This window comes from Lynx rufus, unplaced genomic scaffold, assembly GCF_022079265.1.
Source record: "Lynx rufus isolate CCGP_SWC_20201006 ecotype Redwood Valley unplaced genomic scaffold, mLynRuf1.p SCAF_8, whole genome shotgun sequence".
NCBI lineage: Eukaryota > Metazoa > Chordata > Mammalia > Carnivora > Felidae > Lynx > Lynx rufus.
This window is the reverse complement of record NW_025814896.1, coordinates 24,124,523-24,140,948: the sequence shown is the minus strand read 5'-3', so window position 1 is coordinate 24,140,948 and position 16,426 is coordinate 24,124,523. Positions and strand designations below refer to the sequence as shown.

At 39.0% G+C, this 16,426-nt stretch overlaps 1 protein-coding gene and 1 pseudogene across 3 annotated transcripts in view; one reads left to right on the top strand and one right to left on the bottom strand.

Moving 5' to 3' along the window:
- The window catches only part of TRPC4AP (transient receptor potential cation channel subfamily C member 4 associated protein), a 69,713-nt gene that overhangs the window by 43,280 nt on the left and 10,007 nt on the right, over window positions 1-16,426 (bottom strand). For 2 of the 3 annotated variants that reach the window (XM_047069797.1, XM_047069798.1), the window contains exons 2-5: window positions 12,510-12,638; window positions 9,586-9,702; window positions 3,357-3,414; window positions 926-981 (exon numbers count right to left, since the gene is read on the bottom strand). In XM_047069797.1, coding sequence (XP_046925753.1) covers window positions 926-981; window positions 3,357-3,414; window positions 9,586-9,702; window positions 12,510-12,638 — 360 coding nt within the window. Of the gene's footprint in view, window positions 1-925; window positions 982-3,356; window positions 3,415-9,585; window positions 9,703-12,509; window positions 12,639-16,426 lie in introns of those variants that run through there. The other variant, XM_047069799.1, reaches the window with a different exon arrangement.
- LOC124504339 (40S ribosomal protein S29-like) lies at window positions 2,378-2,547 on the top strand (annotated as a pseudogene).

Below are 16,426 nucleotides of genomic sequence, written 5' to 3'. Positions count from 1 at the left end.
CCTACTTCTAAATTTATGATTTATGATCTTGGGAGATTTTATACAAGATTCCTAAAACCTCTTTTGGAATGAGGCAAGAAATGAAATGTAATTAAATGCTCTGTTGTATCTCCATAGCACACAGATTTCACTTCTACAGGGGCATTGGTTTCATTTCTGCCATGTATTATGCTGCTTACAGTTTACCACAGAAGTTCCTAAAAGATGGATACTGCGTTTTACAAAAACTACCACATGTATGTTACTTTACAAGGTGCTTTCACATCTATCATCCCACTTAGTCCTCATAACAAGCCTACAATGTTGGTAAGATTACTGACTGCACTCTCCTGATAAGAAACTAAAAGCTCAGGGAGGTAAATTAATAAGCACTGAACCATGAGCCAGAACTCCAAATCATGATCTAGCACTAAGTGCTAGGCTTTTTCCTTTCTACCAAAATGCTTCTTTTATCCACCTTTCTTTCTTGCTCAGGGTCGACCAAACAGAGTGTCCTGCTCAATATATTGGTGAGGCTTCTGGTTCCTGTTTTGTTTTCTAACAAGGAAAATGAAGAAACAGAAATAAAGGGATTAAAAGGAATCTTAAAAGGAATACATTCACCCAGTGCATGTATCCACTTGGTAAGTGATTGTTCAGTCTCTGCTTGGACAGAGTCTGTCTCTGGAGAGATTGTTTAGTCTCTCCAGGGCTAAAGGAGATCACCACCTGCTGCAGTAGCCCTGGCTCTTAACACTTTCTACGAAATTCTGCCTCCCGTAATTCCCACCTGTTGGTCCTGGTTCTCAGGCCCATGTAAGTCAGTCCAATTGCCCCATGTCTGAGGATAGCTCTCATGTCCACCCCCCGCACTCAAACTTTCCCTTCTCAAGCACTGCAGATGCGGTGGGGAGATAAATGGGGCCCCACGGGCAGGCATACTTACACAGACACAGGTATTATACAGGATGCTCAAACAGTCCTTGGACATTTCATCACTTACTGAAAGTGAAAGGGAAATAACTGGTTATTTTCCTCATTGAAAAGATATTGTAACAGAATTAAACTTTTTGAACACAAGAACTGGTCCTCACAATCTCCTCCAAGATGATTACTTTCCTTTTAGCACACCTCTTTCCGGTCCTTGCTTACCAAAGATTTTCATGATACTCATCAGAAACTACAAGCCAATTAGTATATGGATTTTTGGTTGATAGTAGCCCTTTTTTTCCTATGCTCCATAGCCTTCATGTTTTCAATCTACTGTGGTGTCATTACTTAATAGCCATGTTCTCTCTGTAGTTTGCTTAGAGTATATCCAGGGTTTTGGATGGGGGGGAGGGATTTTTGTTATTTAAATAGACTAAAAATAAGCAATTTAATATATGTGTGTAACCTTTTTATGCTTGTGTTGCATCGGTTCCTCAAGATACATTTCCGAAAGCAGACCTGCCAGAATCCCAAGTATGAGCTTCCTGACTGAGCGTTACAAGTCTTCATTGAAAGTTCTACTAGCAGCAAACAAAGGTTATCATTTTTACTAAAGACTATAAGTGTGTTTTTGTTTTTTTGTTATTTCTGTTGGGGAAATGGCTTTTATTGCCTGACCTACTAACTCCAACAAAGAACTAGCTACTTCTCTGTGAGTAGGAACAGGGGAATACCATAAAAAGGAAACAATTGTCATGACCCCAAAGCCTGGAGAGAATAAAACTAAGTATGAACTATCAACGAAGTGTTTTCTTTGGCATTAAATTTTTTAAAACTGTTTCCATTCATTCCTATGCTGCCACAAACTCTAAAATGCTAGGTCTCCCTCTGAGATGTCAATGCGTGGCCCTGACAAGCTAGCTTGACCAGAAGAGTTATCTGATACAATCTTGAGACAGTGCAGATGTCTCATATACCTCATCACTACCTTTTAACCTGTTGGGGCTTTTTGGTTTATCTCATGACTTCAGAGCAGGCTGGAATACCAGATCAGTGTATCTCAATATTTCTAGACCTTTCATTTTCAAAAGGAACTGGAATTCACTCATTCATCAAATATTTATTCGGCACCTACTCTAGAGCAGATAAAGAATACACAGTGTTTAGTGGGGGAAAAAAAATCCTAGCCCTAATGGAACTTATAAATCTAGTACAAGAGAGAATGAGTACCCCAAAAAGTAATTACAAGATGCCACTTATTATCAGTGCATAGAGAACCCAAAGAACCAATTTAGATAGAGTACAAAGCTGAGACATCAAAGATGAATATGAGTCTTCTTAACCACTGCTGCACGCACTAACAAGGCCTTATGTAGTCTGGTTTGTTCCAGTTAAGGGGGGAATTTTTTTTTTTTTTATTTAAAAAAAGATACTTTTCCTTTTGCCTTGTCACATCAGAGAGAGCAAGATGGGTCAGCAGCAGCTCTACTGGAACCATCTGAGGAAGTCTGAGCAGGGTTCTCGTTCTTGACGCATCTGCTCAAACCACCACGGTCTGATCAGGAAACACGGCCTCAGTATGTGCCACAGTGTTTCTGTCAGTAGGCGAAGGATATAGGGTTCATTAAGTTGGATTAAGTGAACTTCCTTGAGTGGGTCATCCAAGATACCTACCTTACCCACAGATATCTAGGATACCTACCTTAATGTTCATTGTACATAAAATAAAAGTAATTCAATTAAAAACATGTGTATATGAGGTTTGCAGAAAAGCATTCATCAAATGTTAAAAGTGATCTCTGGCACATATGTATGTATTTATTTTTGTGATTGTTGGCTTTTAATGCCAAAGAAAAGTGCTCTTACTTTTTTCTCCTTATTAAATACTGAATACCTAAAAATAATACTTGTAACATGCAGAAGTTATAAAAAGGAATAAAAGAATAATACCCATAAGACCCATCACCCAGCTTAAGAAATAAGCTACCAAAACCCTTTGACTTTTTAACCCTTACCATTTCTGGTAATGACTGAACTTTTTACCAAGAGCACATATCACCTTTATAACAACAACAACAACGATATAAAACAAATGATCCTACCAGGTTATTCTTTATTCCCTCAATTAACTAGACAGGAGAAATAAGAGTTTTCAGAGAAAACCTAAAAGTTGGGCCTAGAGACTATCAGAATCTACTAAGATGCAATTCTTTTAGCCCAGTGGTTTTCACACTTTTTCGTTTAAAGCCCCAGATCTATATTTCTACTGAGTATAAAACTGATAAAGAGAGCTGCCTAGTTGGGGGAGGAGAGCACATGCTGCCACTGAATAATAGAAGGCAGACCCACACTCTTTGAGTTAGGAGGTGAAAGAAGAGAAGCCCCTGAAAACCACATCACATCAGCAGGCTGGGAAATGAGGGCCAATGGCTTGCAAGTATACTTACTTTTCAGTTTCTGTCCCCGGATAGAGATTGTAGGCCTCATAAGAATTTCTACAAGGAGCTATAGATAAAAATTTAAAGAGTTAAAAAAAAAAAAAGAAAGAAAAAGAAAAAAAGATTGGGTAAAATCTTCATAATTATTTCCAAGCATAACTTATAAAACAATCTTTGCCATGATAACTAATGGCCCAAACATCTGTTCCCAACACACCCAGAAAGCAGTGAGGCTCATAGGGATGAGCACTGTACCAAGAGTCAGGAAGCCTGGGTTCTAGTCACAGCTCAGCTCAGCCACCTAGTCCCCATGTCAACTTGGGCAAGTAATTCTCTCCATGGCCTCAGCTTTCTCATTTTATTTTTATTTTTAAATTATTTAACTATTTTATGTTTTTGAGAGATAGAGAGGCAGAGAGAGAGGGAGAGAGAGAATCCCAGGCAGGCTCTGCACCATCAGTGCCTAGCCCAGTGCAGGGCTCAAACTCACAGAACCACGAGATCATACCTGAGCCGAAACTAAGAGTTAGAGGCTAAACCAACTGGGCCACCCAGGCACCCCTGAAGACTTGAACATTATAAACCAACAAGCTCTAACAGGTATCTATAGAACATTCTGCCTATCAATAGAATACACATACATTCTACTCAGCATACATGGAATATTCTCCAGGATAAATCACATATTAGACCATAAAACAAGCCTCAATAAATTGAAAGGACTGAAATTACACAAAGCATATTATCTGATCACAACGAAATAAAATTAAAAATACCAGAAAGAAATTTGGGAAATTCACCAATGTGGAAAATTAAAAAACACATAAATGTGAGTCAAAAAAATTAGAAAATACTTTGAGATAAATGAATACAGTAAAACTTATGATATAGCTAAAGCTGTGTTTAGATGGAAATTTATAGTTGTAAATGCCTATATCTAAAAAAAAGAATTATCTCAAACCAATAGCCTTATCTTTCACATTAAGACACTGGAGAAAGAGGTACAAACCCAAAGTATGCAGAAGAAAGGAAATAATAAGAATTAGAGTAAAAATTAATTTAGTAGAGAAAAGAAAGTAACAGAGAAAATCAATAATATCACCACCAACCTTAGAGAAAACAAAAACTGCCCTCCTGCTGAGGGTACTTTTAACTATTATATGTGATACTACGCTAAGCATCTTTGTATACAAACTTTATTTCATTTTGACTTACATCTTTATGAGAAAGTTACAGAAAGAAATGTAAACAAGGCAAAATGATTAATGATCTTTAAGGTTTTAGGCATGCTCCACAAATGGTTTTCTAAAGAGATGCCCCACTTCTCAAAACCATCCAAAGTTATAAGATGCTCAAGTGGAAGATGGATTATGCCAATGAATAAATTAAAAGTCCTTTAATGCCAAGCTATGGATTATGGCCTATAGACATTTCATTTGGTCCACATCTACTGAAAAGCTGGGAGATTTTACATAAGAATCTTGATTTCCCACACACCCCCAGGGCAACAATAGTCAATGGGGGTGAAAGAGTCATTTCCCCATAAAATGGGCACATACTCTCCTCCACTTCTCCACATTCCCTGCAGGCATTTAATTTACACAGATCATGACTCAGGCTCCTTCAGTCCAGTAAGGTACCTACTTGACCCTGTACGCATCTGACTTTACAAACTCTAGGATACACTTTTCACTGCCACGTCAGGGGTTGGGTCAAGTTGATAAAGGAGTGGTCTAACCACCAACGTGCCCAATTATTCCAATTCATACTGAAGAAAGGGTGACTTTGGGGCATAGCTAGTGACTGGCAGAGGAAGAAATAAAGAGCTCTGTCTGAAACAGGAGCAAGATGACAAGGGAGTTCAACAAGAACAAATGCACCCGACTAAAGGTAAGTTGGGAGCAAAAGGACCAGAACAAAATCTCCTATTTATCAACAGACGAAATTCCTGGAGAAGCCAATCTTCCCCAAAGCAGACCAAAACCTCACAAAATCACAAAACTTTGATTCAAACAGACATCAGGCTAGAGACCCCAGAGACCCACATTATTTTTTTTTTCCTCCCATAAATACAATGGTTTTTATTACAATACATTCCTCGATGAACAATTCAGAGGTAAAGGATCCCTCGAGCTGGTCATTAAGTAACTGTTGCAGGACCCCTACAGCTGCTGAGGAGAGGCAATGTTGAGCAACACTTAGGGAATAAAGACTATGACTGATGCTATGGATGCAAATGTGTAACAATCTTTACTTTTGTGGAAAATGGCATCTTTAAGGAAACATTTTTTAAATTGCAGTGTAACAGGGACGCCTGGGTGGCTCAGTTGGTTGGGCGGCCGACTTCGGCTCAGGTCATGATCTTGCAGTCCGTGAGTTCAAGCCCTACATCAGGCTCTGTGGTGACAGCTCAGAGCCTAGAGCCTGCTTCAGATTCTGTGTCCCCCTCCTCTCTCTGCCCCTCCCCCACTCACGCTCTGTCTCGCTCTCTCAAAAATAAATGTTGAAAAAAAATTTTAAATTGCAGTATAACATGAGCCAGCAGAGTATACACCATAAATGTACAGCTCCCATTTTTACAAGGTGAACATCCTTCCTGTATCTAAAAAGTAAACCCCTCTCCATTTAAAAGTACCATAAACAAAGTCAAAATTTAATTTTAAAACTTGGGGAAAAAACCCAACACATATAACAAAGGACCCTTTTTTTTTTTAACGTATTTATTTATTTATTTATTTATTTATTTATTTATTTTTGAGAGGGAGAGAAAGAGAGAGAGAGAGAGAGAGAGAGAGGGAGAGAGAGCATGCGAGCACACGTGTACGAGCAGGGGAGGGGCAGAGAATCCGAAGTGGACCCTGCACTGACAGCAGAGGGGCTCCAAGGCTCACTAACAGCCAAAGTTGGATGCTTAACCGACTGAGCCACGCAGGTCTCCCAACAAAGGACCTTTAAAAACTGAGTACTTACAAAGTGTTACAGTCTAAATGTTTGTGTCCTCCCAAAATTTGTATGTTAAATCCTAATGCCAAATGGAATAGCATTAGGAGGTGGGGCCTATGAAAGCTGATTAGGTAAGGAGGGCAGAGCTCTCAGGAATGAGATTATGTCCTTCTAAAAAAGTCTCCTGAGATATCCCTAGCCCCTCCCACTACATGAGGACAAGGAGAGGCTGGCAGTCTACAACGTGGAAGAGGGCCTTCACTAGGCAGCAAATTTGCCAAAGCCATGACCATGGACTTCCCAGCCCCAAGAACTACAAGAAATAGATTTCTTTTGTTTATAAGTTACCCAGTCTGTGAGAGTTTGTTATAGCAGCCCAAACTAAAATGGAAAATCAATGAAGAAAGGCCTAATAACCAAATAGAAAAGGATGCAAAGACACTAAGAGACAACTGGCAGAAAAGGAATTACTTATAAATACATGAAAAGATCTTCAATCCCACTCATGGAAAAATGCAAATTTTAAAAACTATGAAGCGAATATATAAAATACTCTTAGAAGGCATAAGACGACAACCCAATTAAAAAATGAGAAAAGGAAATAGAGATTTTCCAAGGAAGACGTACAGATGACCTATAAGCACATAAAAAGATGTTCAACGTCATTAGCCATCTGGAAAATCCACACCAAAACCACAGTGAGATACCACTCTATACCCAGTAGCATGGCTATAATCAAAAGCACAGATAATAACAAATGCTGACAAGGATATGGAAAAATCAGAACCTTCATACACATTGGTGGGCGTGTAAAATGGTGCAGCTGCTTTGGAAAACAGTCTAAAGGGTCCTCAAGACATTAAACTTAAGAGTTACCATACACCTCAGCAAACCCACTTCCAGGTATATACCCTAATAAAAACATATGTCCACACAGAAAATGGACACAAATGTTAAGAGTAGCATTATTCCTAATAGCTAAAAGGTAGAAACCCCAAAATCCATCGATTGACAGATATACAAAATGTGGTATGTGAATACAATGGAATGTTCTTCAGCCATAAAAAGAATGCAGTACTCACATAGGCCACAACATGGATGAACTTGAAAACATTAAGCTGAGTTAAAGAAGTCGATAAAAGAAAACCACATATTACATGATTCCATTAAGATGAAATGTCCAGAATAGGGCTATCTATAGAGATAAAAAGTAGAATAAAAGTTGCCTATGACAGAAGTGTGTAGGGGAGTGATAGCTAAAACATATCATGGAGTTTTTCTAGGGTGATAAAAATGCCCTAAAATTGACTGTGGTGATGGTTGCACAGACCTGTGAATACACTAAAAACCACTGAAGTGTCCCTTTACATAGGTGAATTGGTGCATGAACGATCTCAATAAAGCTTTTTTTTTTTAATTTTTTTTTTTAATGTTTATTTTTGAGACAGAGAGAGACAGAGCATGAATGGGGGAGGGTCAGAGGGAGGGAGACACAGAATCTGAAACAGGCTCCAGGCTCTGAGCTGTCAGCACAGAGCCCGACACAGGGCTCGAACTCACGGACCGCAAGATCATGACCTGAGCCGAAGTCGGCCACTCAACCGACTGAGCCACCCAGGCGCCCCAAATAAAGCTTTTTAAAAAACTAAAGAAATACCATTTTTCCCATATCTGTTTAGCAAATATATAAAATTTACTTGAAATGTACCATTTGAGGGGCACCTGGGTGGCTCAGTCAGTTGAGCATCTAATTCTTGATCTTGGCTCAGGTCATTATCTCACAGTTCATGAGATGGAGCCCCATATTGAGCTCTGTTCTGACAGTGTGGAGCCTGCTTGGATTTCTTTCTCCTTCTCTCTCTGCATCCCCTGGCTTGCGCACATGCACTCTCTAATAAACTTAAAAAAAAAAATGTACCATTTGGTAAAGGAGGTACGGGGGGCCAATAATGTTCCATTTCATGATGTGGTTGGTAGTGACAAGGGTGAACTTATTTTGTGATAATTATTGGTGCATTTTCCTATAAGACTTCAATAACACAGTCCATAAAAACACACATCTACACATTGTGTTGGTGACGGTGTAGATAAAGATACTCTTATACTTGGTTACTGCAGATGCAAGCTGATAAAACCTCTTAGGTATATAATTAACAAGTTTATCAACAATGAAACACACACATATTTGGATCCCATAGGTATATACCCCCATGTACAAAAGCATTTATTGCAACCTTGTTATAAAAGGAAAGGTGTGAGAAAACTCTAAAGGCTCATCAATTGAGGCCTGGGTAAATAAAATTATGGTATAATTCTACTAGGAAATACTATATAGCCATTTAAAATAATCAGGCAGATTTACACGTATTGAAACGAACCTATCCCCAAGCTAGAGAATTACGTGGAAAAAAGCAAGGTAAAGAACAGTGTACCTAAATATGGGGTATGCAACCTCTACGTGGGAAGAAAATAAACCTAAGATGGGGACAGTGGGAGTTATTCTCTCTCTCTGTCTCACACACACACACACACACACAACCACAGAACATCTCTGGAGGGACACAAGAAACTAGAAATCACAGTTGCCTCTGAAGAGGGGACAAGAGGAAGTAGGAGACACACCTTTCACTTTCTGCCTTAAAAAAAGAAAAAGGTGGGGGCGCCTGGGTGGCTCAGTCGGTTGAGCATCCGACTTCAGCTCAGGTCACGATCTCGCGGTCCATGAGTTCGAGCCCCGCGTCGGGCTCTGGGCTGATGGCTCAGAGCCTGGAGCCTGCTTCCGATTCTGTGTCTCCCTCTCTCTCTGCCCCTCCCCCGTTCATGCTCTGTCTCTCTCTGTCTCAAAAATAAATAAACGTAAAAAAAAAAAAAGAAAAAAAAAAAGAAAAAGGTGGATATATAATTAACTCAAATTATTCTAACTTAAAGCTATGGTATTTCAACATAGGTAAGAGCCCCTGAACTTTTTTTTCTTTTTCAAGTTATTTGAGAGAGAGACAGAGAGAATGAGCAGGGAGGGGCAGAGAGGGAGAGAGAATCCCAAGCAGGCTCTGCATTGTCGGCATGGAGCCTGATGCAGGGCTCAAACTCACGAATCATGAGATGACGACCTGAGCTGAAACCAAGAGTTGGATGCTTAACTGACTAAACCACCCAGGCACCCCAAGAGCCCATGAACTTCTAAAGATTAAAATTCTGAAGTGTTTGCTATGAATTCTGAACTCCTTTCTTTCTTCCATTTCAAGAGTTAAATACTCAAGCCATTAAACAGTAGTAATCACAAACAACTACTTACATCAACGCCTCCAAACAAGTCAAAAATATAAGTATTTGGATAAGTGGTTTCTTGGGTAAGTTTCCTCTCTTCAGTAACAAATGCCATAGCCTCCATGGAGAGAAGAGGAGAAATTTCCTAGTTTAAAAAAAGCATACAGAGTGACTTTCAGTTTTAGTATTCAACAGGAACCAGACACCAAAACATCAGCTTGAGTCACAACTTGAACTCCCATGAGCCCAAAGATAGCCCCCAACCATAACAGAAAAAAATAATAATCTTACAGAAAAGCTAATATAATGATAAAAGTTTTAACACTAGCAACCGCTAATTTATTTCATGCTTAATATGTACCAGGTATGGTTCTAAGTACTTCATGGAAGACCTCTTTTAATCTTCACAAACCTAAGAGATAATAGTAATATATCATCCCAATTTTAAAGATATGCAAACTGAAGTACGAAGTTGTCAACATCACACAACTGGTAGGTGAAGAGCCAGGATTTAAACCTAGGACATCTGGCTCCAGAGTCTGCGCTTACAGAGGAGAAAAGAACCATGTGGGATGAACTAGGAGATAAAGTGTGGCAAGAATCAAGGATCTTACTCATTACGCTCTCTCTTCATGGACCTTGAGGGAAAATGGAACACGATGGGCTAGAGCAGCGGTTCTCACACAGTGGTGAACATCAGAATCACTTGAAGGGCTTGTTAAAACCCATACTGCTGAATCCCACCTGCAGAGTTTCTGATTCAGTAGGTCCAGGGTGGGGCCTGAGAATGTGCCCTTATTAACAAGCTCCCAAATGCTGCTGATACTGCTGGTCCAGGTATCACACATCAAGAAAAGGCAGAACTCTAACAGACAACCTGTTACATACTGGGCACTGGGCTTTTGCACTTTAGCCTACCTAATCCTTAAAATAAGTCAATGAACTGAGTACAGTTTTACCCATTTTATAGGTGAAAAGCAAAATTAAGAAGTTGCCCAGGCTCACATAATTAGCGACTGAACTACTTACTAAAGACTGAACCACTTTCTCTGGGTCTCATTTTTCTCAACTATAAAACTAGCATGTAATTCCTCCTGGCAACATGGTACAGTGGAAGCCGACTTAGGAGGAAGACAAATTTGGACTCATCATGTAACGGCCACAGCCTTTGGGTGTGCTACCGCTGAGGCTGTTCTCTCTACTGAAGAGGGAATGATAAAGACATCTGGGTTTGCCTGCCCACTAACTCTTTTTCTCTTCTTCAAGTAAAAGCCCCATTTCCTTGGGGAAAACGCCCCTCCCTACTTTTCACATGGTTCTGTTGGGGCTGTGCCAGCCCCAGGAGCAGGTGATCAGGCCTAGCCAATAGTCTCTCATCCTCCTCACCTAAGTGGCTGGCCTAAGCTGTAGAAATGTCACCCTAGAGCTGTGATTACATGGAGGAACATGAAGCCACACACAGATGGCAAGATAAGAAATGGACGACTTAACCTTGTTTAGCCCTTGAATTCACACTTGTGCTTTCCAGTTACATGAGACAACAGAGGATCTTTTTTGCTACTGAGTAGGTTACTGTGCCCTGCAATCAAAGTATTCTGGACTAAAACAAATAAATATACCACCCATCTCATGTAATTACCATAAGAATTAAATATGCCTGGTACACCAGTTTCAAATAAGTATCTGCTGGATGAATAAAGTAATGATCACACAGCAAGCACTCACAAATATTTTCTCTCTTCTACCTCATCTCTCAGAGATTTTGCAGGAATCAAGTGCAATAATGTAAAATTCCTTGTGAAGTGTTTTCTTTTTTTTTTAATTTTTTTTTAATTAAAAATTTTTTTAACATTTTTTATTTATTTTTGAGACAGGGAGAGACAGAGCATGAACAGGGGAGGGTCAGAGAGAGGGAGACACAGAATCTGAAACAGGCTCCAGGCTCTGAGCTGTCAGCACAGAGCCCGACGCGGGGCTCGAACTCACGGACCGCGAGATCATGACCTGAGCCGGTCGGCCGCTCAACCGACTGAGCCACCCAGGCGCCCCAAGTGTTTTCAAATAAGTGTAAGACTGTAATTCTTTTTATCCCATTCAGACTATAAGAAGATCAAAAATACAAAACACTTTCTTTAATTAAACTTTATTTGGAAATGATTTTCAATTTACAGAAAGCTGCACAGACAAAACATGCCTTCTGAATGGTAAAGACTAAGTTTATTTGGTGCCTACTGTATTTTAGAATGACTTATGTGATATAATAACTTTACCTCTGAATAACATTGTATCAAGTGTCATTATGATCAACTGTAACTTACATGAGCCTTAACTGCAGCTAGAGCTGGTCATCTAAATTCAAATTTGGACCCACTCCCCAACTTAAAGGTTGGTTAATGGTAACCCCAGACCTACTGACTCAGAAACTCCAGGCGTGGGGCCCAGCACTCTGTTTTTTCAAGTCTTGCAGGTGATTCTGATACACACTCAAGTTTGAGAACAAGTGCCTTAGCATCCGCCTCCCAACCATCAAGCCCAGTTCCTTCAGCTTCTTATGTTGGTCATAACGTCCAACAACCACAAAACCACTTTCTTGAACCTTTTAGCAATATGGGATCTTTAAAATCCTGCTCAAAAAGAATGTCATCCCAATCCCAGGGCATAGGGTTAGCCTCCCAAATTAAGCAAACCCTGTCACAAGATAAGCGTGAAGAAAGCCCAGAAAGATATATACAGGGAACTTAATGGTGATTATCTCTGGATGATGGGATTATAGGTGATTTTTATTTTCTTCCTTGTACTTTTTCTGAACTTCCCAAATTTTCTACAGTTTACACAATAAAAACAGGCTATTTTAAAAAGTAGACTGAAGGAGGAAAACAACAACATCAACAAAACCAGACATCTGTGTCACCTGGAGGTGAATACAGCCTTTCCAAGGGCCCTAAGAGTTACCTTGAGGATGTTTTGGCACTCAATGAAGTCACTGTGGAGGTGGCTGCTTGCGTACAGCTTCAGGAGCAGCTGAGGAATTCCACTCCATTTGGACTGTTTGTCCCTCTCCGTCAAAAATGTCTCAGTGAACTGTGAGTCAAAAGAAGAAAAGAAAAAGGAACATTTTACTGCTGAGGAAAGAACTACTAGGATACATGGCAAACGAAAGCAGCTGCCTCCTAAAACCCACCCAGGCCAAATTAATTCAAAGCACTCTTTCTAGAAACCTTCAAAAGCTCCCCAACAGTCTACAAGCTAAAAGTGCAACTCCTTCCCTTGTGACACAACAGCCTTTATATTCTCTCAAGTACTCTCCTCTCTAGTTTCATCTCTTTCCCAAAGGGTACTCTCGGCTCCAAATGTACATGTTCTCTAGGTCTCTCTGCACGTGCTTTTCCCTGCCCAAAATGTCCTTGCCTGGTTTTTTCTACCTGGGAAGCTCCTTCTCCTTCTCCAAAGAGCAAGCCAAATACCCAGGAATTTTCTTTGCTGGGCTTCCTCTCTCTCTCTCCTTTGTAAGCGAGTAAGTGCCTGGCCTCTGGGGCCTTATCTAACATTTATCCTCTGTACCGTAATTACTGATTCATTTGTCCCCTCCTCCTGTAGACCACAAGCTCCTTCAGAGTAGGCACCAGGCTGTGTTTATCGTGTCCACCTTCTCTCTCTCAAAGAATGCCAGGCACAGAGACTCAGTAAATGTTTGAAGGAATGAGCAATAACCTTCTAGACTAATGACAAGTTCATTAACCAATTATGGCACAGTTCCACTAACACTCTAAGGACATATCATTAATCAGGGGCCGGATGTGAATTTATTTTCATATATACTTATCCCTCAATCAGATCAAAAGCTCCTTATAACCGTTATTACAGGATATGCAGGCTTTCAATAATGCCTTAGTCTATCCTGACACATATCAGTCCTATGATCTTGGACAAATCCCAGTATCCTTCCTGAGCTTGTTTTCTTAGATTGTAAAAATAAGATAATACAGAAGTAACAGAGAGGTAATGACACGTTTGTGAGAGTGATTTGCGTTAGGGTGAACCAAAGGCATTACCATTTCTGTGGGTTAAAAAAAAAAAAAAAAAGATTGAATATCAGCAATTTCATATCATTCAAGCTAGTTCAAATCAAGGCAAGTCCAAAAACAATGGAAAAGAATTCTTTCCTTTCCTTGAAAGGAAAAAAAAGAAAACAAATATATTTTTATGGGACTCAGCAAGGCACTGCTTACAAATTTATAGGTGTAAACATTTATATTAAAAAAGAGATCTCAGATAAATTATCTAAACTTAAACTTCCACTATGAGAAACTAGAAAAAAGAATAAACCAAACCCAAAACAAGCACAAGGAAATAAATACTATTGCAAAAATAAATGATACAGAGAAAAATAATTTTTTAAAAAATCACCAAAATCAAAAGTTGGTTCTTTGAAAAGAACAACAAAATTAAAACTTTAGTTACAATGACCAACTTAACAATGACTCAAATAACTAAATTAGGGAATGAAAGAGGAGACATTACTACCAACCTTATGGAAATAAAAAGATTTATAAAGAAGTACTAGGAACAATTATATGTCAACAAATACATAACCTAGATGAAATGGACAAATTCCTAGCAAAATACAAACAACTGAAACTGACTCAAGAAGAGTCAAAAGTGATTTAATAAGAAAAAAGGAAAGAAAACTACCCACAAAGAAAAGCCCAAGTCCAGATGCTTCACTGGTAAGTTCTACCAAACATTTAAAGACAAACTAAAAATACTTAAGATTCTTCCATAAAATAGAAGATAGAAGACTTCCAAACTCATTCTACTACCCTAATACCAAAACCAGACAAAGGTGTCACAAGAAAACTACAGATCAAGATCTCTGACAGATATAGACAAAAATCCCCAGCAAAATACTAGCAAACCAAATCCAGCAACATGTAAAAAGGATTATATACCATGACCAAGTGAGGTGTATTCCAGGTATGCAAGGTTGGTTCAACATATGAAAATTAATCAATATAATCAATCTGATAAAGGGTATTTACCAAAAACCCACAGCTATCATCATAATTAACAGTGAAAGCCTGAATGCTTTTCCACTAAGATCAGGAAAAAGACAAGGATGTTGATCCTCACCACTTCTATTTAACACTGTAGTAGTGACTCGAGCCACAGTAAGTAGGCAAGAAAAAGAAATAAAGGCATCCAGATGAAAAATTAAAACTATTATATTTGCAATCCTATGATCTTATACATAGAATACATTAAGGAACCCACATAAAAAACTATTAAAGGTAATGAATGAGTTCAACAAGATTGCAGGATAAAAATCGATATACAAAAATTAGCTAAATTTCTATACACTTACAATGAACAATCCAAAAATGAAATTAAGAAAACAGTCCCATAATAAAACCAAAAATAATAAAATTTAGAAATAAATTAAGTAAAAGGAATACAAGATTTGTGCAATGAAACTACAAAACATCACTGAAAGAAATTAAAGGAAGCCTAAATAAATGGAAAGCCATCCATGTTCATAGATTGGAAGACTTATGATTGCTAAAACAGCAATACTCCCTATATTGATTCAATGCAGTTTCTATCACAATCCCAGGTGGCTTCATTGAAGAAATTGACAATCTGATACTAAAATTCATATGGAAATGCAAGGGACCTACAATGGCCAAAATAATCTTGAAACAAGACAGTAAAGTTGGAAGAATCACACTTTCTGACTTCCAAGTTTATTACAAGCCTATAGTACAATCAAGATTTTGGCATAAAGGGGGCGCCTGGGTGGCGCAGTCGGTTAAGCGTCCGACTTCAGCCAGGTCACAATCTCGCGGTCCGTGAGTTCGAGCCCCGCGTCGGGCTCTGGGCTGATGGCTCAGAGCCTGGAGCCTGTTTCCAATTCTGTGTCTCCCTCTCTCTCTGCCCCTCCCCCGTTCATGCTCTGTCTCTCTCTGTCCCAAAAATAAATAAACGTTGAAAAAAAAAAAAAATTTAAAAAAAAAAAAAGATTTTGGCATAAAGATAGACACCTAGATCAATGGAATAGTACTGAGATTCCAAATTAAATCCTTACATTTACAGTCAACTGATTTTTTTACAACAGTGTCCACATAACTCAATGAGGAAAAAGATTAAGTCTTTTCAATAAATGTTGCTGGGACAACTGGTATCCATAAGCAAAAGAATGAAGATGGACTTCTTTCCACATACCATATACAGAAATTAACTCAAAATGGATCAAAGATCTAAATGTAAGAGCTAAAATGTAAAACATTTAGAGGAAAACACAGGCATAAGTTTCATACCCTTAGCTTAGGCAATGGTTTCTTGGATATGACATCTAAAGCACAACAAAGGAAAAAACAGATAACTCATGACACGGATAACATAAAGAACAATTCTATGAACACCTCAATTGGTGCAGAAAAAGCATTTTGTAAAATTCAACATTATAAACTGAGAAAAGAAGCAAACAAACAATAGTATCTACAGAAAACCTTCAGCAGGGACACCTGGGTGGCTCAGTCGGTTGTGTCCAATGCTTGACTTTGGCTCAGGTCATGATCTCATGGTTCATGAGTTCAAGCCTCCATGTCAGGTTCTGAGATGACAGCACTGAGCCTGCTTGGGATTCTCTCTCCCTCCCCCTCTCTCTGCCCCTTCCCCTCACGTGCACTCTCTTTCACAAAATAAACTTCAGGCTTTCCCTCTTAGATCAGGAATGTGCCCCTTCAACTCAGGCAGCACAGTCAGGCAAGAAAAAGAAAAGATAGAAAACTGGAAAGTATAAAACCTTCATTCGCAGATGATATTTGCAAACAACTGTACACATATACAATCCGAAAGGATCTAAAGTATTA